This window comes from Typopeltis vanoorti, chromosome 8, assembly GCF_054136105.1.
Source record: "Typopeltis vanoorti isolate ZY-2024b chromosome 8, IOZ_Tvanoo_1.0, whole genome shotgun sequence".
Lineage (NCBI taxonomy): Eukaryota > Metazoa > Arthropoda > Arachnida > Uropygi > Thelyphonidae > Typopeltis > Typopeltis vanoorti.
The window spans coordinates 152,408,531-152,434,168 of record NC_143556.1 but is presented as its reverse complement, the minus strand read 5'-3'; the positions used below and the strand labels follow the sequence as shown (position 1 = coordinate 152,434,168).

General features: G+C 37.9%; 1 protein-coding gene across 1 annotated transcript in view; it reads right to left on the bottom strand.

The window, feature by feature from the left end:
* mask (multiple ankyrin repeats single KH domain) overlaps positions 1 to 25,638 on the bottom strand; it is an 823,307-nt gene that overhangs the window by 167,200 nt on the left and 630,469 nt on the right. The window contains 3 exon segments of the mRNA XM_090396371.1: positions 9,270 to 9,445; positions 9,561 to 9,785; positions 17,068 to 19,375. Coding sequence (XP_090252497.1) covers positions 9,270 to 9,445; positions 9,561 to 9,785; positions 17,068 to 19,375 — 2,709 coding nt within the window.

The window sequence follows — 25,638 nt, the reverse complement described above, 5'->3', positions numbered from 1 at the left end:
TAATGGAAAGCAACTGTAAAAAACTAGAGCAGTTTACAAGAAGCAGGCTACACAATTGCTCCTTCGCAGATTGAAGAACTCATCAGGTTTGGCCAAAATTTAAAAGTTAAAGTCTTATCAGTGAAACTTCATTAATCATAGCATCTCCTTTCTGCACTGCCTTTTTCAATATACAAGGATTCCACAGGCAAAATAAACAATGTAAACTGATGCTGTGCCATGATATCAGGTTTTTGTTTCTTCAAGAAACATACTTCTGCAGATATAAAGATATAAAAAGTTTAACAGATAGATATCCAACTTCTTTCTTACTGGAGCTTTCGAAGATTTAACATGACTGGAGTAGGAGTTCTTATTGTTACACCCCCCCCCCTTCCTTGGGTCATTCTGTAATATCCAAAGGGATGCAGAAGGGAGAATCTTGACAATAGACTGGAAATACTGTGGATGGGTAATAAAGCTTGTAAATGTTTATGCTCCATCCACAAGAACAGAACAGAAGAAAATTTTTCCAGGAATTGGAGCCATATTTATATGATGCACACTACATCATAACAGTTAGAGACTGGAATTACATTGAAAACCGTACATTAGACAAAATAGGAGGATACCCCAGGAGTGCGAAAGTGGGATGTGCACAGTTAAAATCATGTCTCGACAATGCTCAACTAGTAGACATATGGACGATTCGCAATCCTAATCTCCAGGCATATATGTACATAAATCAAGGTATTGGTACTCATATTGATTGAATTTATATCACCACAAGGGCTCACTTTAGTGAGTACGGTCATGGCAAACCTGAGGTAACAGATGCTGGACCATGTCTTACTTCATGTAATATACATCTGTTATATTATTCTATAGACTGGTCCCTCCCCTTCTTTCTTTGCTTCTTTCTCCTCTCCTTGCTCCTTCCCTCTGATGCTATTAGAATATTTGAGGGCTAGGGGTGAATCTTTCCTATCTTGCTAAGTCATTTCGTCTTATACAGCCACCAAAGGAGGCAAGCTAGCATCAATAGGTGCCGGTCACAAGCCTGGATAAATGGCAAGGGTTGATGTCAGGTAGGGCATACGGTCATAAAACCTCACTGCCAGCTCTAGCTATGATATGAGTCAAAGAGAAAATGATATAAGGGCTAGGGCATACCCTTTAAGCGACGCACAGCCACATTGCCCTACAGCTGTGAGAAGTGGATGAGGGCTACCGCATCGAGGGCAGGTGCGGTTAAAGAAGTGAGCCCAGCAGGTGGAAAGGATGTTGCGAGTAGGAACACTGAATGTTGGAAGCATCACTGGAAGGGGAAGAGAGGTGGCAGACATGATGAGGAAGAGGAAGTTGGATATTTTATGTGTATGGGAGACAAGGTGGAAGGGGGGAAGGCAAAGGAACTGGGAGATGGATATAAATTGTTCTACTCTGGAGCAAATAACGAGGGAAGAAATGGCATAGGAATTGTGGTGTGTGGCAGGGCGAAGTACTGGAAGTGGGTAGAAGGAACGACAGGATCATGTGAATGAAATTGGGTCTTGGAGAAGAGCGGGTGTTCGCATTATGTGTATATGCTCTGCAAGTTAGCTGTACAGCAGAGGAGAAAGATGAGTTCTGGAACGTGTTAGATGAAGAAATGAGGGAACTGGAAGAAAATGAGATGGTGGTTGTTGGAGGAGACTCTCCTTGAACGGACACATAGGGAGACAGAATAGAGACTGTGAAAGGGTGCATGGTCACCATGGAGTGGGAATGATGAACCAGGAAGGAGAGAGGGTTGTGGACTTTGCCGTAGCGCTTGATCTGGCAATTGTGAACTCGTTTTTCTACAAGAGGGAAGAACATCTGATAACATTTAGGAGTGGTAACAACAGTTCACAAATTAACTACATTTTGACTAGAAGAAAACATCTTAAGGTTGTGAAAAATTGTAAAGTAATCCCAACAGATCAAGTGGCACAGCAACACCAACTGCTGTGCACAGACTTTAAAATAAGATCGAAGATAAGAACATCTGGAAGCCATGGGATGAAGAAAATTAAGTGGTTTTGCTTAAAAGAAGAGAGTGTGAGGAATCGTTTTAGGGAGAGGGTGTTAGAGAGGATTTCGGATGGACTAAAAAGTGTACAAATTGGTGGAAACATAATTCACAAGTAATCCTGAGCTGTGCAATCGAGGTGCTTCGTGAGACATCTGGAAAGATTAGAGAGCAGAAGGAGGGTTTGGTGGTGGAATAATAATGTACAAGTGGCAGTGACAGCTAAGAGGAAGGCAAAGCAGAAGTGGGATGAGTCAAGAGTGGAAGAGGATAGAGTGGTGTACAGAGAGAGAAAGCAAGAAGCCAAGAGAGTTGAGGCACAGGCGAAGGCCATGGCATATCAAGATCTGTATGATCAATTAGAAACAAATGAAGGATAGAGAAAAATTTACCAACTAGCGAAATGTAGAAATAAAGCAGCAAAGGACATCTTACATGTGAAGCAGATCAAAGATGCTGAAGGAAGAGTATTATGGAGGGATGTGGACATAAGAAACAGATGGAAAATATACTTTGAAGGACTTTTGAATTAGGAAAATGCAAGGACTCTCAAAGAAGATGGGCAGCATTCTGAGGGGATGGTGAAGAACATCAATAGAGTGGAAGTGATGGAGGCCATGAAGAGGATGAGGAATGGAAAATCGGTGGGCCTCGACAGGATTCCAGTGGAGGCATGGAAGGCACTGGGGAAGAGGGAATTGACCTGCTGTGGGACTTGTTCATGAAAGTTTGCCAACAGGAAAATGTATCCGAGGAATGGAGGGAGAGTTCTCTTGTCCCCATCTACAAGGGTAAATGGGATGCACAAGACTGTAAAAATTACAGATGAATAAAGTTGATGTCCCACACAATGAAAATCCTAGAAAGGGTTCTTGATGGAAGATTGAGGAAGGAGGTGGAGATTACAAACGAACAATTTGGCTTCATGCCTGGTAGATCAATAACAGATGCTATCTTTGGATTATGGCAGATGATGGAAAAGTTCAGAGAAACAACGGGGGCTACATCTGGCATTTATTGATCTGGAGAAAGCATACAATAGAGTGGCAAGGCAAGAAGTCTGGAGGTGTCTGAGGGAGAAGAAGGTTCTGGAGAAATATGTCAGTTTGGTGCGGGAGATGTACAGAAATGTGAAGGCAAGTGTTCTGACCTGTCTGGGACAGACAAAAAGTTTTCAAGTAACAGTTGGCTTGCATCAGCATTAAGTCCGTTTCTGTTTAACATTGTGATGGAGGTGGTGACAGAGGAGGTGAGAGAAGATGTGCCTTGGACAATGTTGTATGCAGATTCAAGAGAAGAAGTGGGAACTAAACTGGAAAGATGGCCGGTTGGAAGGAAATGTCATCAGGAAGGTGAGGGGCTTCAGATATTTAGGTTCAACAATGGAAGAAGATGGAGGAGCTGAGAAGGAAGTGGGATGCAGTATACAAGCGGGTTGGAGGAACTGGAGGGAGATGGCTGGAGTGTTATGCGATAAGAGGGTGTCTGAAAGGCAAAATCTATAGGACAGTAGTGAGGCCAACTATGATGTATGCTATAGAAACTGTGGCCCTGAGGAAAAATAACATCAGCAGGATGGAAGTAGCAGAGATGAGAATGCTTAGGTGGATGTGCGGTGTGACCAGAAAGGATTGTCTGAGAAATGACTATGTAAGGGGAAACAGTGAAAGGTACGAACTTAGGAGCGAAGATACAGGAGGCAAGGTTGAGATGGTTTGGTAATGTGATGAGGAGGGAGGACAAATATGTGGGAAGGGTCGTGCAAATGGATTTGCAAGGAAGGAGGAAGCATGGGCGGCCAAAGAAGAGATGAAGGGAGCTGGTAGAAGAGGACTTGAGGATGAAGAACTTGGATGTGGTGACAGCCCAAGACAGGAGTATGTGGAGGAGACTTATCATCAACAGTGACCCCACTTAAGTGGAAGAAGCTACAGAAGAAGAAGATTGATTGAATTTATATCTCTTCTTCCCTTATAAATAGGATAATTCAGATAAAACATTTTGACATCAACATGTCAGATCATAATCCAGTTCTACTTAAGTTCCACTGCATGGAACAAGTAGAGATCATTTCTGGATTATGGAGACTTCCACCAAATTTTCCATTGATCAGAGGTGGCGGCTGGGAATAAGTTTTGTTAAACTTGTGCTCCCATATTTTATCATAATTACAAGTGTTTTTTGTGCAAAATAATCAGTAATCGGAAAACTAATAGAGGGTAGGAAGGAGCCAATCACTTCCACACAACTTGTAATAGTCCTTAAAATCAGTTATTTTTACAATTAAAAAACAACCAAGTGAAAGGAACTGCTATGCTTACCGTGCAAAGAAAAGATGGTGGCAACAAAGGTCAACAATGAAAGATTACAAGAAATGAACATAAACTGGGTTGAATATGCTGGACTGGTTGGCCAAGTGGTTAGCATATCTGCTCTCCAGCCAAAATGCTGTAGGTTCGAATCCCGCTGTGGGCATGGATGTTTGTGATTGTCTGTGAAAATAATAAAAGTAGTGGTGATGGTTGGCAGCAGATGGTGAAGGCAGTTGGTGCATTGGTGGAGACTGAGAGTTATAGAGTAGGTACCCTCCCTCAATGAGTCTGGACTCCCTGAAGATGTTATGTAATAATAATAATGTCTTGAACAGAGAATATTATTAAACATACTGCACCGCATACAATTTTTTAGGCCGGCCTGGTTGGCTGAGTGGATAGCATATCTGCTCTCCAGCCAAAAGGCTGTGGGTTGAAATCCTGTGGTGGGCATGGTTGCGGTCATTTAGATATTGAATGGTGAGACGGAATTGTAGAGCAGGTGTCCTCCCTCGATGAGTCCTTGGACTCCATGGATGTGTCAAATAATAATAATAATATTGGTTGAAGAATTTTAATAATAGAAATAAAGTAAAAAACACCGACAAGTTTAGCCAACTTGGCTGTTTGGCTTCATAAGGGCATATAAAAGTGATACAAAACAACAAACTGTTCGTGAAGGAATAAACCAAATACAAATGTTTTTTTTTTTTTTTTACAAATTCAGAAGAACACATACATCAAACGAATGGAGTGTTATGATATCAACTGTTGTTATGTAGGAATGTTCTGTAATTAGCAGCGAAATTATACTTGGGTGTACTTAGTGATCTTATGAGGGTCTTCATAAGATCTTCATTATCTCATATATCAAACTGATAGATAATGGTTATCCAAAAAATCTGATCAATAAGATAATTTTCTGCGATAAGTAAATAATTCATATAACTATGGCACAAGTTACTCTAAAAGAAAGAAATGACAGAATTATTATTTGTAATTATCACAAAAGTAACTAAGAAATAATGAGACCATTACTGTGTTAGAGCTATAACTTCAATTTAATGTAAACTAAAATAACCATCAGTTTTAATCATCATATCAAGTTCATTATTTGGAGTATACGTAGTCTAGCCATAAATACTGTTACAACTTGAACAACGCAAACCTTAAATCTATCAGTAAGTCATTTACAGCTTTCAGCACACAAACAACATGTATAATGTGCACATATCAGCACTCAATGTTTGAAATGTCTGCCTTTTGCCTTCATGTGTGCCCAGATAATGATGGTGGCATACACAGCATCCAACAGAAATGCTGCCATTGCTCACTCCAAATCCACCTTCAGACTGGTGATGTTCGGGGTGTTGTTTCTTGAAGGATACTCTCTCTCTCAAGCTCTTACCACAATTTGAAGTCCAATGGATTCAGATTGTAACTTCCAAATGGCTAATCAGATGGTGATATGTGGGCAGGCACATTCTCCTCTAACCATTATCGTGTACTCGCTGCTGTGTGTGTGCAGGTGCGAGTCCTGTTGGAAGGTCCAGTGCCTACTATGAAACAAGGTGTCCAGGTTCCATACCAGAAGTTCCAGCATGATGTCTCGATACACTTTGTTAGTTTGACCCATTTCTTGGATGCCTCCAATACACCCCCCCCACACACACACACGCAACAAACCATCACCAATGCAGAGTGAAGACTCTGAATCCTGGGTGCTATGGCACGTGCTGTGTGACCATCTGGGACACATACCTAATTGTCTTGGTGGTTAAACAACAACACTACAGTGGTGAAAATCTTCTCATCTGTGAAGAGGATATCTTAAATTAAGGAAATACTGATTTTTGTGCAATATTTCTGTACTTCATTAGGTCTATGTTGGATTAGGAAGATAATAATGACAACTGTTTTCCAGGATTTCTTTGGAATTCAAGTTTTACAAATTTACTTACACATAGTGCTGCCCAAAAGCTAAGGATCAACATTTTTTACCTGAAAACATTTTCATGATTACAGCCAAATGTGGACATAAATTTATTGCCAGCATGCTAATCCATTATATTACACAAAAAGATGTGTTATAAATTTCTTACATTAAATTGCAATACATTTTTGGCAAAAGTTAACAAATTTCCTAAGGATACTTAAGGAATTCATGCACACTGCTTACAGAAAATTATGTGGAGAGACAACTCAGAATGAAATATGTCCACGATAAACGGCAATGCAGACCTCGCATCGTTGTACCATGCTTAGCACCCGAGTATTCAAGGCAAACTGGTCTACTTCTACTTGACCAGACAAGTAAGGCTTTGTATATTTTTTGAAGGGTTTTTTTGAGCAGCGATGCGTCTCACCATTGCGTCCCAAACATGTTCTATGGGGGTTGAGATCTGATGAGCATGCTGGCCAGTAAATTCAATTAATATCCTCAGTCCCCAGAAGTATCTCCACTTCTGCGATGTGGTGTGACATTGTCATCCATCAAAATGAATTCTTCGCCAACAGCACCATGAAACAATCGAACATGGCGTTAAAAAACTTGTTTGCAATATCATTAACTAATCAGTCCCTTTTTCCAGAACTTTAGCTCAGTGAGTCCATTAAGCATAATGCCTCCCCATACCATGACCCTTGCAGTGCCATATCTATCCCTTTCAAGAACATTCTCACAATGGTAAGCATTACCACTTTCACAACATATCAAGTTTGATTTGATTTTTTTCATGGCACAGGTTGACATCAGTACATATGGTAAGTGGTTAGTAGGACAATCATAAGCATCCATGCCCTTGGCAGGATTCAAACCAGCAGCCTCTTGGCTAGAGAGTGGATATGCTAACCACTCGTCCAACCAGGCCAGCACCAGATTAAATATCATCTAGAATCAGAGGAAAGCCTAAAATGACTCATCTGTACAGTGTATGCCAGTTCATTGGTGCCTTGTACAATTTTTATGGATACAACCACTGAAATGTGCTCTACAATGAGCTGTGGATAAAGGAATGCAGACTAAAGGCCTTCGGGCATATAGGCCTACTTATTGGTCTCATGACATGGTTTTATCAAAATATCCATGTACGAAATCATCTAGATAATGTCGTTGAGACATTACAGGACATCAAAGTTTGCAACTTTATTCCTTCACGAAGAGATTCACGAAAAGAGCATCCTTCAAACAGTACTAATAATGATAATAGTAATTTGCAGCCTTTTGCCTTTTATCCTGTTGAGTGCTAAAACATGATTCAAAAATTTGAATGTGTGTCCACTTTCTACTTGAAATGATCAGTTACACAAATTGCCATAAGCCGATTCATCTGAATTTGCAGTTGCAATCTTCAGAAATAGTGTATGCCCTTTCGTTTTGGACATCCGTGTACTATACTTTGGATCAGCCACCATCTGCTTATATGAACACAAAGCTTACATCTGCAATCATGACTATAATCAATCTGGTCTTGCATATGTTGGATACCACTCACAGGATCTTCTAGAAGGTAACCACGATGCATCATCACAGTAAATTCAAAATTTTAAAAAACAGACTGTTTTTAGAATTTGTAGTGATACTCAGAGAAATCAACTGAATATAAACAAATATGGCTGTAAAAATCTTCCCAAAATTTGGGAAACATTCCCAATCCCAAGAGGTCCCAATTTACATCATAAGCTATCTACATAATGCTCATAGAGGGAGAAATACCTAGCGACTTTTATTGTCATAGTTGTGTTTCATTGAGTACTGTTGCATGTGTGTGTGTGTTTTACAAGTGTTAGTTGAAGATGTTTCAATGACTGAGATGAAATATTGGAAACATTAAAATTTATTTTTAATCCTTTCTTACTGCTGTCAATATTCCATTAAACTGCAATTTGGTGAGCTTATAACACTATAACAAAGTGATGAATGCAATGGGCATGGAAGATGCATGGAATGCCAGTAGAAGTAGAGATCCTGGTGGATCCCTAATAACAGAGTGCACAACGAAAAGATGAGGACAGGACATTAATTCAGAGACGCTAGTCATTCCTTAAAAGGTTAGAGATCACTCCGTAGTTACCTATCTTTAATCCTTAAGCAATCTCATCTTCTTTTCATCTCATCCCTTTTTTTTTATGATGACTATATTTTCACACACACTCCATTATTTAATAATTTAATCTAAGAAAGAAGTCAGGAAAACACTATCATGGAACAGATTTATTTCTAATTTAAAATATGATATATATGGTGATAAAAAAATGAGACCAATGCACATGAAATTTTCAAGTGTTGTGTTTCAGTTAATATATTACAGGAAACAGTAAATATAAGTAGAGTTAAAAAAGCACTACTCCTAAATTTTTATTCAGAATTATGGTCTAATAATTACCAAAACCATCTGGTAAATGGATAACAGGAATGAAAAAAAAAGTTACAATAGAGAATTAGTAGTTTAAATGAAATAAAAAAATGGAAAATCAGGAGAGATTAAGATTACATAAGGTCAGAATCATAAATCTGCAGGAATTTAAATATAAATATTTATCTAAAGGCTGCATATAAATATCCAGGCTTTAGAGAGATTTATGATTTTTAAATAATTCGGTGATATAGATTGGAAAGAGGAAAGGGCTACTTATGTTGAGACCCCCCCACACACACACATTCAGCAATTTATTAATGATGAAAAACAAACTGTGAGAAGTCAAATTTTATATTCAAACAGTATAGGTGTATGATCTTTCTCTATTCAAAGGAGTAGGCCATGCAAAATTTGATATTTTAGTTGCAACAGTGCACTGCAGAAGACCAAGAAATTAACATTCACTCACTTTGCACGTACATACACCTGCTCAATTGATTTCATTATATGATGATTTGAAACCAAAAATATGTGCATAAACTACAGCAACCTAATTAAATAACTGACCTGATAAGAATGATCTAAGGGGTGTCCTGAATCTGCAGCTATAATATCTCCAAACCTGTTTCCCCCATAAGAGCTGTGTAAAAGCGGAGGTAGTGAATCATCCTGTGGAAGAGGAGAATTTGTAGGCATTCCAGGTGACATATTTGGAACCCAATCTCCTGAGGCACCCATATCAGCTAAATATATAAATATAAAGACTAGAATAAAATTCAAAGCATAATGATAAACTAAGAATAGTTTAATGAATTAAACAATGCAAATATGTCACATATATGTTGCTATTCAACTTACACCTCCCTGCAGAGTTGAAAGACCAAATACCCCCAATATCTGATACTCCTCCAAACACCGGGTTTTTTCGTTGTGCTCTTTCCATTCCAATTGGTCGGGGTAATTTTCTGTCTTCTCCAATTGCTCCAGCTGGGTTATCTGACAATCCTATACCGGTGGGAGAGGATAAATTGCTACCTTGAGGTGAAGTATTTGGAGACATAGCTGATACTGGGGATCCATCATCTGTAAGATACACAGATGTTTATGTATAATCTTTTAAGAATATATTTAATCAATTAAATAATACTGCAACCTTAGTAATCACAGCTCATGTTTTTTTTTCATTGTATCTAAAATGTAGCTGACCTTAAGCATAAACCTGCTGCAGCAAACTTAAGCACTGTCAAATATCAATGAGTGAGAGGATATTAAAGAGAAAAAAAAATACTGTTGGTTGAGAATAAATGATAATATCGTGAAGATTTAAAATCAGAAAGCAATAAGTCTTTACAAATGTAAAAAGTAAAAAATTATTCATTTTGCCTATTGTACTAAAACAAGTTATAGTAAACACAACTCATTAAAAGCAAGTGAAATCTCCAAGTAGAAACTGCACAACTAGGATTCAGGAAAGATGCAGAAACACATTTTTAGTATATGAGAAAGTTATTTTATGCTAAAATCACAAAAATTGCTTTAAAAAAAGTAATTTGCATTGCAATAATCTACCCATTTATCCAAACCTTCGAATTATCAGAATAGCTAGATTATATATAATTAAAATATCAGATAACTGAAATACTACTACCACATGGTGCTTTGCAGAGAAGTCAAGGGTTGGTTAATTGAAGAATCATTGTTTTGGAGGTCAGATAAAAAGTAATTATTGTATTTATTTTACTATTTAGCTATTTGTTTTATTAATAAAATAAAATAATTCCACTAAAAAGATTGACTTTTAGTACTGATTTTTATTTCATTTAGAATCTAGTTTGCCAACCTGACTGACTTACATATCTAAGTCAATCAGGTTGGCAAAACTGTCGCTCAACATTCTGAGAGCATCGATGTTTGAGAATGGCTCTTTAGGTGATTGATGAATTTCATCACCTGGAATTAGAAGATTACCCTGCTCACTGGAAAGTAGCTTGAGAAAGCAAGGTTACTTGGATTACCTAACCCTTATATGGTACTAATACATTATAGGTTTTACAATCTTTTGCTGGTGGGATTCACACAAAAAACCAGCTTTCTTTCTTTCTGATTACTGAATTATGTGAAGGAATTTTGTTGGATGAAGCAAAAATGAAGAGCAAGAAGTTGAAGATTGTAAGTCTCCTGCCATGCTATGATAGACGTGAATTGAGGAGGAGGAGAGCACTGATCAATATGCAGGTTGTGCACATAGTAGTGCTATAGAGTTCATGAACCTGTGGCCTGAGTTTGACAGAAAGGAGAATTTGTATAATGCTGATGGACTGCATCGAAATGGTTTTGGTGTTATCTGCAGAGAGCTTTATTCACCGAGTATGCTGAAATGCAAATTATGGAAGATTTAAGCATTGGATGCAGGTGAAAGTGTGTGATGACACTCATGAGGTGAGTGAGTGAGAGAATGACCAACAAGCACAGAACCTACTCTCTCTTTCTCAAGCCAAAATATTGAATAGATAGTCAATTCAGGAAGTAAAAGGGATGATGTAATTTCTATATATTAATGCCTGAAGTATTAGAGACAAGAGGCAGGATTTTTTGGCATTGGTTAGTGCAGCCTCACCAAAAGTCATAGGCATTAGTGAAACTTGCTAACAGCAGATGATGTAGTTACAGAGATAGAATGTTAAGGGTTTAGTATTTTCAGGGACGATAGAGAAGAGAGGATGAGCATAGAGACACTGCTCATGATAGCAGCCAAATAGCAGATAAGTGAAAGTGTGGCTATTCATTTGAAGCTATAGATTGCAATAAAGAGATATATGTGGCAGGAAAGATATGGAATTTACACACCTACTGACAGATAATTATTGAGGAAGCATGTGATGGAGAGGACTCAGTGTGCAAGAGTATTGGAATTAGTTATAAGATCAGAAGAGCTATCCATAGCCAAGGTGTTGAAAGTTTATTTTGCACTTGGTTAGACTATAATAAATTTAGTTTAATCCTTTATCCAAGAGTGAGCAAACAAAGTTTGTGCCTGAAAATATCTTCAGGACTGAGGAAAGGTAGTGCAACACCAGGCAATTCGGAACAAAGGTGGACCAAGCTATCCCCACTCCTATCTCAGTATCTCCCAAAATGCAAAACACATCTCCTTGCAGATATGTATAATGTTAAGGGAAGGGCCACTACCCGGACTGGTTTCGACCTTTATTGAGGTCTCGTCAGTGGGAGCCAGGCCCAGAGATGGAGATACCAAGGCAGAAGCAATGGAGAGGTCATCTTTACCTATTGCAACTCCTATAGGTAAAGAGATGTTCTGGTAGTCTTGCACTGCTTTGGTCCATACTTTATGAGCAGCACAAGGCAAATATGGTGGCAGAGAGTTGGATAGTGGTGATTGGTGGTCTGGAGAATTGGAAAGCAAAGAACATTCAGGGGAAGTAGAGCAAAGAATATGGGAAGTCAGAAAAAAAAATATGACAAAAAGTATTGCCACCTTCACCAGGTGCTCTATATTTAAGGATATTGTGTCAGGAAAGGCTATAGGTACACATATGGTCAAAAAGAAAAATTAGATCCTGAATGAAGATTTTAATATCAAAAGTAAAGTGATATCAATACAGTAAACAATTTGAAAATAAACTCGCAATTCAGTTGGAAGAGTTGAAGGCAGATCTAGAGCTATTTAGTTCAGTAAGATATCTGTGTCAGATTCAATCAAATGTCAAAGACAACCACATGAGTATCTCCTCTAGTTCAAAAAGGTAAAAGGAGAACAAATTGAAGAAAGTTGGTTGTTTTACAGAAAGAGTGGCAGAATCCATACTGGTGATCACTAATTAATTGCTAATGAAATGGGGAGCCACTGAGTTTGAAGAAGTTGGCTGCTGATGACTTTTTCCAAGATTGTCCCATTGCTTTCACTTCATTCCTTTTGGAATGAAACAACAGGACAATATTTGAATTGATCTCTTTTTAACTCTCTCTATGGGAAGGAGTTCAAACACAGGCTTTCTTAAATGCCAGATAAGATATGATAGCTTCAATGGATGCAAAGTTTGGACATATTAGATAGGATATCAAGAAAACGTATCTAAAACACTGATACCCAATCTTAGCAATTTTTTTAGACATTTTCAGATGTCTCCTTCACACGGAATTAGAAGGAAGAAACCACTGTGGCACATACATGTTGTTATAGATCAGACTATTTTTAGAGTTAGCAATGGCCATGAAGTATTCTCCTAACTTTAACAAGCATGGTTACATTAATCTGCCAAAAATTGGCAAACAACCATCATAAGAACTTCTACACAACTATAATAAATTATTTTATACAACATTAGAAGGTGTCAAATTATGACAAGATCATTTTTTTCCATTAAAATTTGAATTGTTTCACTTACTCATTATCATGTGTAAACTAGAACACATTGTGCTCTGAGGATGCTGGTTTGAAATCTAGAAAATAAAAACCAGTCAATAAATAAATAAACATCCTTTTATAATTTAGTGGTTTGTTTTGGTATTGTAATAGAATAAAAATAAGTTATGAATAATGTACAACACCTAAGCCTGTCACAAGATGCTCATGGAAGGAGATTTTCCTGACTTGCCTATACACAAATTGAAGGCAAAGACTGATGCAAAGATGTCAACCTTATTGTTGGGTGATGCTCATATGGTACCATATGAGAGAATGATGGAATCAGGCAATATTTGTACCTAATAACCAATAAGCAGGCATTATTTGTACCTAATAACCAACTGGGGTGTCACAAGGTTTAGTTACAATCTGAGCAGAGTAGGAAGCAAGTTTTCTGCAATTCGCTTTTCAAAAGTCTGATTTGGACTTGTTGTTCATATTAAATGATGTTGCAGGCTCAGTGCAAAGCTGATGTTGTTGACAAGAGCCTTTTGAAATATACTGAATTTTTATCCAGGCTGCTTTGGCACACTCAGTGGAGAACGAAAGTTCAAACTGATCTTTGGCTCGCCAACACTGGTAAAGGAATATGTATAGTGCTAGGAGTGAAGTTTCTTGTTCCAATATGAATTATTTCAGTTATTTCAGAGAAGCAGATATAGGATCAGAAGAGTCAAAACAGCAGTGAGATCATGGACAAGAGGCACAGAAATTATAGATATCACCTTCATGCAGTAATGCCAAAGAACACATGGTAAAAAAATTAATCTATAGAAAAGGAAACACAGACAAGACTAAAGTTGGAGTTACCAAGAGAAGAGGTAGTTAGGAATACCTCCATAGCACTAACAGAGCAACAAGGATTATACAATTTACATTATTAACTGCAATTACTTCAATATCACTTCTCTTTAATCTCTGATGTTAGGAAAGGGCAGCAAGTTTGAATTATGAACATTTCACTCTCCATGAAGATGATCTCACCATTTGGGTAAGCTGAGTGAATAAAATAAATCTTCAGAGATAATGGAATTATGAGAATAGTAAGGCAATAAATGCACGCAAGGTGTTGTACAATTCTGGCTGCATTAATACAGCATAGAAAGTTTGAGTCAAAGAAGATAAAAGAAATGTGGAAAATTTTTTTTTGCATGGAAATTTATTTATTTTTCTTGGGAGAAGCAATTTTTTGTTCTTAATTTATTTCAGGAGCTTTTTCACTAACACTGTGTCATGGTTATTAATGTTGTCTTTCATGGCCGATGATGACTTACAGATCTAGGGTATGCAGTGGAGATGAGACTTATGAACAGGATTCCTACGCTTGGAAGAGTGACTAGTCTCCTGTCTGAGCATGATCTTCATAGTGTTCTACATGTCCATATATAGCAATAGCACTTTACAATACTTGTCAATTATGATCAGTATCCATTTATACAATGCTGTATTTGCTCATACGATGCTTTTAGCGACCATGAATCATCCAATATGCAGTATTTGTGAACTCGGTTTATTTATGACATTTTTGCTTGCTATGTGAGTCTGCATTGCCATGAATTATAAACTATCTAGAACTATTATTTTATTTTATTGTCATTAAATAATGGCAGAATAAATTCAAAGTATGGGTGCTGTTGCTTCTTCCAGTGAAAAGAAGATTAAATACAAACCTATAATATTACATGCTAAGATTAAAATAATTAAACTTTAGTGATGATAGAACAATGAGAGAAAGTGCAGGCTAACCTTACTTCACACTATTGTCATTATAACTGTTAAAAACGAGGATAATGTTCTTAGTGAAGTACAAAGTGCTATAACAGTTAATGCTACAGTTATCATAAAGTTGACAATCTTATTACTGAAATGGAAAAACTTCTAATGGTGTAGATTGATGACCAAACTGGTTGGTGAGCTCCCTTAAGTCAAGCTATTCAGAATTCCTTTTTCATTTGCATATCTGATGTAAATAAATGCTCCATTTACATCATTTATGCACATATGACTGATTAAAAATATCATTAAACCATTACATGAATTTACAAGTGTGTGTGGGGGGGGGGGGGGGGGATTAAGAAAGCAGTAAATCACTGTGCCATATGACCAGGGTGTGTCTGTACTTAAACTACTTCCAGGCACAATCTTGCAGAGTAGGAAGCAGCATGATTGTTTGCTAGCTGATAATCTAATCAGGAGGCTACCAGACTTCTTACATCCAGGTTCTGTCTCTGCTATATTAACACAACTAGTACCGAAGAGGTAATAGATCCTTAGTTAAGCATGCAAATGAAGAGTTGTATCTGTATTGCACATGTGAGAATTTAGGAATTGGGGTGGAGAAGTAAGACAGGTGGAGAAAGACAAAACTTAGAATGCAAGCGCTCAGAGATAGGCACAGTGACAGAGAGAGAGAACATATGTAGTTTTTCGTACATAAAAAAAAGAAAGTTATTTCGATGTCGATGGTTTCATAAAATCTAATAGATTCGTCTGATGGCATAATGTCTTTTTCTTGTCACGCAAAATTTCTTCATAGCAAGCTAATGAATTTTTTTATTCCTTGCATTGTGGCTACAATTCATTCCTCGTTAGAATCTATATCCTCCAAAATCTGTAAACTTTTCTTTTATGATTGTTCTTACTGTGGATTCCTGTAGATCGAACTTCTTTGCTAGCTCACAAATTTTCATTCTGCCTTCAAAATCCTTAATAATGTTGAGTTTTGTTTCCAAAGTCAATGTTTTTCTTTTCTTGCTAGCTGTAGAAGAATCGGACTTGCTTCTTTTGGATGACATTATTATTTTTTATGTGATAACATTTTTATCAAGAATGCAATCGCAAAGTTTGTAGGAATCGTGTATGAATCAAAATCGTGTATGAATGGAGACCACGCGAAACACGTCAGTGCTTGTTCACAGCATTTGCGACAATGGTGCATGCGGCCAGCACAGGAAAGATACAATTAGTGGTGAGGCGTGAAGCAGGACGGAAATACGTACATATAAGAAACCGCGTAACTCCGGATTCGTGTAAGTAGGGGTATGACTGTATGTGTGTGTGTGTGTGTGTGTGTGTGTATATATATATATATATATATATATATAAAAGGTGAAATGTAGAAGTACATCACTTTAATATTTTCACATTCTGAAAACTTAATAAATAAGCATCACTCTTCTTTCGCATAGATGTGGTACTGATTATTCCAGTACTCTCCCCCAGTATATTAAACTCATCAAAATCTTCATGCCAACACTTTAAATATTAACATTAATTGTTGAAAAATTCCATTTGTTAGATGGATCATAAAAATGCTCACTATTAGCCAAGTGAATAATTGAATGATCAGTAATAGTGTCCATTTTCAAGTCAGTTGTAAGCCCAACTATTTTGAATTAAAAAATGCTTGCTTGTTTTCTGTTTCTGTGAAATAAGACTTCAAAATAAAGGAAGAATCTGATTCAGGCTGGATGAAGTATCTCAATCCTTATGGAAAAGAAATAGCATTTACTCATTTATATGCAGTCCTGACATGATCCATCTGTTCCTTTGAAGTTGGAAAAAAAAACAAAAAAAAAAACCACTCAATGGGAAAATTTTCATCACCATTCACACGGTTTCTGCTGACGTTACCCAACTTATCAAACATACCAACAAATAAAGTATATAATGGAGAATACAAAACTTATGTAAATGTTGGGTATCAGTGATAAGACAAAATGGAGATTATATTGAAGGCCCAGCAAGATACATTTTTAAATAAATATTTAGCTTTAAAAACAGGAGTACAAATGTGCACATCTCAGAAATGACCTTGTTTTAATATTTGTATATTAAAAAAAAAATAAATAAATAAGACAGCCATAAAATTTCATTGATGATCCTATTACAGTAAAAGAAAAAATATTAAAAATATCATCATTTCACATATATAAATACCTTTTGATGATGTTCCAACTGAAGGTGTAGTACTAGCAGACCTCTGGTTTGGGCGCATACCAATAACTGATGGCAGACCAGGATAATGATGATGTAGACTATTTCCACCATGAGATAATGCTGCTTGACCTGGATGAGGAGGTGGCGGCCCAGGATAACCTGCCATCATGCCTAAAAGTGGCATGCCTTCTGCACCTTGAGATATACCAGGACCTGCAATTCCAGGTGGAAGTGAACCTATAGGACCATTGGGTGGAGGAGGTGGAGGCGGAGGTGGAGGTGGTGGATTATAATCACCAGTTTGCTGCTGCTGTTGCTGACTATGGGCATGGTGAAAAGGAAACCGATTCAAATTTTGGGGAAGAGGAGCAGGCATCCCATGTAAAGAAGTAAACGTATGATTAAGTCCAGCAGATGTCAGCAATGGCCTAAATGGAGAAACAGCTGGATTTTCTTGAAAATTATTAGGCCCAGATGGTAAACGAGGGGGCATAGGATGAATTGGTGGGCCATGCTGTGCCATAAGAAGAGATGCACGACTAGAAAAGTCTGGAGCATTGGGATTCAAGTTGCTCTGAACAATTGGCATACTTCCATTATTATTAGCAGCTTCAGGCACGATAGGTCCAACAGATGGCAGAGGACTGTGTTGACTGAAAGTGGTACTTGTGCCTGCAGGACCAGAAAATGAGGAACCAGAGACTGGAAATGTTGGAAGGCGACCTTGATGGGAAGACATACTTAATCCCTGATGATGATAAAGACCATCCGTCATCTGTGAAGATGACATGTGAGATCCAATAACAGAAGAAGCAATACCAGACACGCCAGGTTGAGATAAATCACCTATAGGAAAACCATGAGAATCAGGCAAAGAACGTGAATGAAGAGGAGGTGAAGTTGGTACTGCTGGGGGTGTAGAACGACGAGTGATGCTACTTATAGAGGACGGAGGACCTATGGGACCTAAGGGAGGGGTGCATGGTGCACTGCGAGGTCCACTACCAATAGGGCCAAATCCTGAGCTATTAACAATTGCATTAGACGTTCCAGAAGAAACAGAAGAGGCACTAGGTGAAATAAGGAGATTTCCTCTGTAACCAGGGGCTTTGGAAGCATCCACAATTAATTCTGATTCTGTGTTTTGTGGTAAAGCTAAAGACAATGAACTCTGAACTGGGTTAGAATTTGGAATTTGAGATGCTACAGAGGTCACACCAGAAGCAGCAACACTGGCAAAATTTGGCTTAGACATTTCTTTATCTTTCTGACCCCATACACTGGGCTGGGCAACTTTACTGAAAAGGTTGTTAAACGGAGAATATTCCTGTGCAATGGTTGACTGTAACGAAGTGGCTGTAGTAGTTGTAGTAGCAGAGGCAGTGTTAACAATGTTAGCTGGAGAAGTTACTGGAGAAATGCTGGACACTGATACTTGAATAGATGAAGTACAAGGAAGAAAAGGTTTATTTTGTGTGGGAGTCTGATTTCCAGACGTTCTAGACTGTGACAGTGATGCTATAGTTGTTGACTGAGGATGTGTTAGCACTGGACCATTAATAATTCTTCCTGAAACTGAATGAGAAACAGAAAAAGGCTGTACTGTAGTTAACGTTGTCAGTGTAGCATTTTGTGCTGAGACAACTTGAGAAAGAGATGACACCGGAATTGAGGAAGATGAAGAATTTTCTGATATATCTAGCTGTAAGGAGGCACTAACAGATGGCTTAACATCAGCTGAAGAAGTGACTCGGGTTGTTACTGTAGCAGTACTAGCAGGAACGGTTTTAGTTATTTTACCTTGGGCAATGACTGCCATAGTGTATGAAACTGTAGTTTTAGTAGATGTTGTTGTTCCAACTTGACTTGTTGTTACTTTTCTTTCAGGAGGAAATAGCTGACGAACAACTGGGCTTTTCTCTAATGAAGCAGATGTTATTAATCTTGGAGGACCTGATGTAGCTGGTAGTAGTGAAGAATTACCACATGTAAGAGGAGGTCGAGATAATGAAGAAGGAACTTTACCAGATACCACAACACCAGTCCAAACATTGCTGGAATTATTTGGAAATGGAGGAGCACTCACAGTACTGACTGGAATACCTGGTCGAATAGTTAGAGTAGTACTTGATGAAGCTGTTCGAGTCTGATTTGCAAATGGAGGTGCAGCATTTGCTGGTAAGCTTGGTGGTGGTATAACAGTTGCCTTTGTTACTGTGGCTGTAAGAATTCCAGATTTAGAAGTTGCAATTTGGCGGCACGCAATTTTACACTGACTGACAGCAACAGAGCTGGAACCATTGGCAACCTAAAATTAATAAATTCTGTCAATAAATCGTAGGATACATCTATAAATGATTAATCTTTACTATAAAACTAGTGTTAATTTCAATACATCTAATGGATTAATCTTTAATAATAAAATAAGAATAGAGCTTGTGAGCAAACTGAATAGCATCAATTAAATAGATAATAAATAATAAATAAATAGGATAATAAGGATAATAAATACAGTACAAATAATTCTCAGGAATATTTACCTCATTCCAGAAAGTTAAACACAAAGAGAAAACTTGAATAGCAGTACTGCAGAATAGATGGAATTCCAGTATCAAGTATAACTTATTATTATTATTCTTCCGGGCAACTCCAAGGAGTCGACAGGCTCATCGAGGGAGGCCCTAACATCATGTCAAGAACAACTATTCGACATTCACACAGTATCTATCATACCTTGCCTTGAACTATTCACGGTCGTAGCACCCACAACAGCCTCTGGAAGCTTATTTAACTCATTCACTACTCTCCAAGTAAAAAACCTAGCTCTAACACCCTTGTCAACCAAGCTCTTGCCTAGCTTCCATTCATGACCCCTAGTCCTCCCATCACAAGCCATATTTTCAAAAATATCTTCTGGATCAATCTTATAGAAACCCTTCAGTAATTTGAATGTCTCAATCATATCACCCCTCTTCGCTTATCTACCAATTTCTGCAACCCACAAATCTTCAACCTATTCTCATAAGGTTCATTCCACAGACCTGCTATCATCTTGGTCACTCGTCTCTGGATCCTCTCCACTTCCTCCCCATCACGAAGAAACCCTGGTGCCCATAACTGGGCACAGTAGTCCAGATGGGGTCTTATCAAGGCTCAATACAAAGGAACAACAACTTGTTTGTCTCTGCATATTAAAGTATTTTTCAGAAGCCAAGTGATTTGGTGAGCTGTTTTAGTCACTTTTGCAATGTGCCCCTGAACTTCAATTTCCTATCCACCAACACTCCCAAATCCCTGGCCTCATCAATCTCCTGGAGTAGGGTTCCACTAATGCGATATACTGCTGCTATTCTTTTCACCCCAAAGTGCATAACCTTACACTTTGGCACATTAAATTGACATCCACTTTTCCTAGCCCAGTCCTCCAAACTATCCAAATCATCCTGTAAAATTTTGACATCCTGTGCACTCACAATTGCTCTACCCAACTTTGCATCAACAGCAAACAAGTGAACACTTCCTCTCAAATCCTTTCCTATATCATTGATGAATAAATTGAAAAGCAGTGGTCCAAGAACAGAGCCCTGTGGCACTCCACTAGTCACAAGCCGTCTTTTAGACTCCACTCCTGAATAAACCACTCTCTAGTATCTCTCCTTCAACCACCCTCCTATCCATCTCACAACCCTATATCTATCCCCATCTGCTCCAGTTTACTGATTAGGGTTCTATGTGGTATCCTATCAAAAGCCTTGGCAAGGTCCAGTAGTATTACTGTAAACCCATTACCCCTATCCAGTTCAGCCATCACTGTTATAAAACGTGAGCAAGTTACTGAGGCATGATCTACCCTTCACAAAACCATGTTGTCCCTCATACAATATCCCATTTTCATCTATCCAATCCTGTATTCTTTTCTTGACTAATTTCTCTAAGACCTTGACAATGATGCCTGATATGCTAATCGGTCGGTAATTTACAACAGCAGTCTTGGAACTACCTTTATGCAGTGGAACTATTTTCCCCCCTTTCTACCCCCTTGGGACTAACCCAGACCCGAGACTCAAATTAAACAAAATGGTCAAGGGTACTGACAATTCTTTAGCTGCTTCTCGTACAACACGAGCTGGTATACCATCCAATCCCACAGATGTATTGACATTGAGGTTATGCAATAGACTACTCACCTCCACTTCATTCACCACAATTCCCGTATAATCTACTGGTTTATTCGTTTCTGCAATGTCACCACCTGGATGATATATTCTTGCAAAGTGCTCACACAGTAACTCAACTATATCAATTGATTCAGTTACCTCCCTACCATCGGCATTCTTTAAAATCATAGATATTATAAATTTATAGATATATTCTTTAAAATCATATCATATACATATCTAAAAACATATCTAAAAACTCTTTAGCCTGCATGGCCAATGTTCTTTCGTAATCCTTTTTTGCTTTTCTTACCACACTCGTTATCCTTCTGGCCTGCGCTTTATACTGTTCATGTGCCTGCCGGTCACCTTTCTCCTTAAATTCCCTCCATATTTGTTTCTTTTTTTGCAGCTCAAGCTTAATGGTGTTATTCATCCATTTAAACCCTAGTTGATTTATTATTCGGACTCTAGGTATACAGTCAGCCATTGCTTCATGCAAACACTTCTTAACTACCTCCCATGCATTATCGACTTCTAGTCCTTGCAGTTGTACATGCCATGGCACTGAACCAATCAAACTCCTAAGCTTGTCATACTTTCCAGCCCGATAATTCCACATGTACCGTCTTAATTGAAAATTCTACACCTTTAGCCACCTCCCACGTCAAGACCCTATGATCACTCTCACCGATTGGTGGCAATGTGGTCATATTTGTTACAGCCAAATCCTCAGATGTAATTACTAGGTCAAGCACTCTCTGACCCCTAGTATTTTCTATTACATACTGTCGCAGATAGTTATCCCTTAATAACCGCATAAAATCCAATTCCTTCCTCCCGTGTGTCCTCTCCTCATTCCAATCAATGCAACCATAGTTGAAATCTCCCATCACAATTACCCTCCTTCCACTCATTTCTTCTATTTGCTTGTGCATACTGTCACCACCATCTTTTCCATCACCTGGTCTATAGCAGCATCCAATTGTATATTTAGTTCTGCTAGCCACAATCTCACACCAAATGGCCTCAAATGTCCTCTTTTCTCTATCCTGCAATTCAACTTCTATTCTCCTTGGCTGCAGCTCATCAGCTATCATCAACAATACTCCTCCCCCCATTTTATTCTCCCTGTCATTCCTGAACACACTATACCCATCACATTCAATCCCACTAGCTATATCATCTACAGTCAGCCATGTTTCACTAATACCAATAACCTGTGGTCTGGAAGTGCCAACCATGGCCCAAAACTCTTCCGTCTTGTTCCTAATACTCCTAGCATTAGTACATGAATTTAAGACCCCCATTAGCCCCAATCCTACCTTGATGCCTTATATTAACTATCCCACTCTGATTTGTTGTCCTTATTTGCTCGGGCATATTATATTCATTCTTACATTCAACTTCCTCCCTAAGGACTGTATATCTACCCCGCCCCCCAATAAATCTAGTTTCCCTGAATTTGCACATCCACCACATTCAGCAATACTTTCTCAAGTCTTCTTGCACCGTAACCATTCAAATGCAAGCCATCCATCTTATATAGATCTTTTCGCCCATCGAACTCACTCTACACGTCCACAAATTCCACACCACTTGTCATACATAACCCACGCATAAAGTCATTCGCAATTATGGCCCTCCTTTTAAACATTTCACTGTCATACCGTGGCAAAAGACTAATCATTCTAACTCTCTCACTCTTTTCTTTTGCTACCTCAAACAATTCATTCAGGTCTTCTATCATTTCCATTTTGTCTCCTTTCAAATCATTCGTACCTGCCACAACAATCATTTCTTTCACCCTTTCCTTTTGCTCTCTAATAGACTCAGTTTCATCCTTTATGGTCGCACCAGGTTGGTACGATTTTGTCAAATCCTCTACTATCACACCCCGTACTAACGAGTCTCCATACAGCACTCTATCCTTCATTTTGTTCATGTTCACACTCATACGTCTATTTTTCCTGTCATACTTTTTATTATTGGCTGGTTCATTCAGTAGACTTTTGCTCATACGCTCTAGCTGCTGTTTTGCCCTTTGTATCGCACCATTCAACATTGCGATCTCACTCATTGCATCTATCTCAGCTTTTTTATTCTGAGTAAAACCATTAATACTACCATTCACACTTTCTACATTCACACTCTCACAATTCTCTGGTACAACCTCACCGTTTCTTGTCATATCCTATTTTCTTCATTCTGAAGTTTGATAAAAATATCACACTCACGATCTGAAATACTCTTCAATTTCTCATTCTCCCTACATATTCTATACACATTCACTCCTTTATTATCATCTAACCACACTCCGACTGCACTCCGCAAAGCATACATTTCGCAGCTAGTACACTGAATCATCTCTTTTATACTACCGCTCTTTGATAAAGATGGCGAACCATCATTACTGGCTGCCATTTTCCTTCGTACTGGAGCCATACTTACTTGCAACGTATTTTATCAAATTATAACACACCAAAAACACACAAAAAGATGCAAGGCAAACAAAACTACGAAATATTAAATAAATTTATCAACGATAACTGAAAATAATACTTATCCGGAGCTTTCACGAACACTACACACTACGAATCCCTCTAGCGGCGACAGCCCCAATTGAATATGTTATAAAGACACACAAAATACTCATATAACCTCGAACCCCCAAATAATAATCTTATGAATTTATTATCATGTAAAATTCTAAGAGAACCACACAGAAATACAGAAGAAATGAGAGTACAGACTGAGATTAAATAAATCTTGCATATACTAGAAAATAAAATATCAGAATAGAGAAGAAGATGACAATCCAATTCTATACCAACTTTAGATTCTTCTATCAAATAACAAAATCCGACTTACAGACTGCGATGACTTAGATATAGGAATGAATGCGAGAGGAATGTAATTAGTTTCTTTGTTTGTTTTTGGACTATATGGCGCTAGGACATCTATGGTCATTCTGCATCAGAACACATAATAAATAAGTGGCATATATAGGTCTAAAAGCTATATATAAAAATCAAAATAATAATATTCATAAATGAAACATTTCTTAAAAGTATACTAGATAATAAATAGGTAAAATGGCATAAAATCAGTGTAGACAAACAAATCTAAAAGATGCTTATAAAACAGATGTAAAACAAAAGTATAAAAAGGCATTAAAATTCATAAAATGTTTATGAAAACCAGGTTTTTAAAAGCATATTTACAATAAATTAAATTAATAACTATATCCTTTATATGACATGGTAAAGATTAACAATCTGTAAAAATTTAATTGAGTCTGCTAAAACCTTCCTAAGTGTATTGTGCTCAGACAACCTTAAATAATGACTATGCTCACTGGTGAAATGAGGGCAGTCAATTAAAATATGAATGATGGATAATCCCTGTCAGAAAACATACACATAGGCAGTCGTCATCACACCTCAATAGAAAGGAGTGCATAAGATGACAATGACCTATGCAGAGCCAAGCAAAAACCAATTTTCTATGTTTCAATACTGTGCAGGCTAGACTACTATAATTTAATTTCTGGCTTAATTTGTCTGAAAATCTCTCACTAATCTGGGTATAGTACAGACAGATGGTGGATGATTTAGAAATGAGCTGACCTAGCTGCAGTATCTGCAGCCTTGTTTCCCTTAATCCCAACATGGTTTGGAATCCAACAGAAGTATATATCAAAGTGTAGTTTCTGCAACTGAAGGAAGCTACTGGATGTTTCTACTAGAGTTCCAGACTTTTTATGCCTGAAGAAGAAAGTGCAAGTCTAAATACATTACACACTTTTGATAACAATATAATCTAATGTATTTTACTGCAAAAACTCTATTGCACACAGCTCAGCTATAAAGGTTTTATGCTCATGGAATTTGTGCAGATATAATGTTGTCTGGAAAGATGGCAGAAAATTCCACTAGGTTCTCTGAATTTGAGCAATCTTTGTAGATAAGCACGAAATCAGAGTATTCAGTTCTCTGAGCTTTGAAAGGCTTCTCGTAGACAATAGGAGGGGTGGAAAATTTCAGTAGCCTTCTCTTTCAGCAGGCTACTGAAATTTTCCATCAAACTGCCAATCATACATGCTGGCATGTATGATTGGCATAGTGGAAGCAGGTTTGATCGCCCTCTGATCTAATATCCAGGAGTACCACATGCACTATATAGGCACAACAGCAAGTCTTGAACTCTTTCCTTTGTACCACAAGGAAACACACTGGAAGGAGACACAGCAACGACCTTGATCCTTACAGGCATGCCCACTACTGATGTTAAAAGGAATAAAAATCAAACCATAAGTTGGATGGTTGGTTGAGTTTTTAGTGGCACAGGAGTACTGATAGCTATTATGTGTCATGTCATGGTTATAAAAAATGAATCACTGAATATAGAGGAG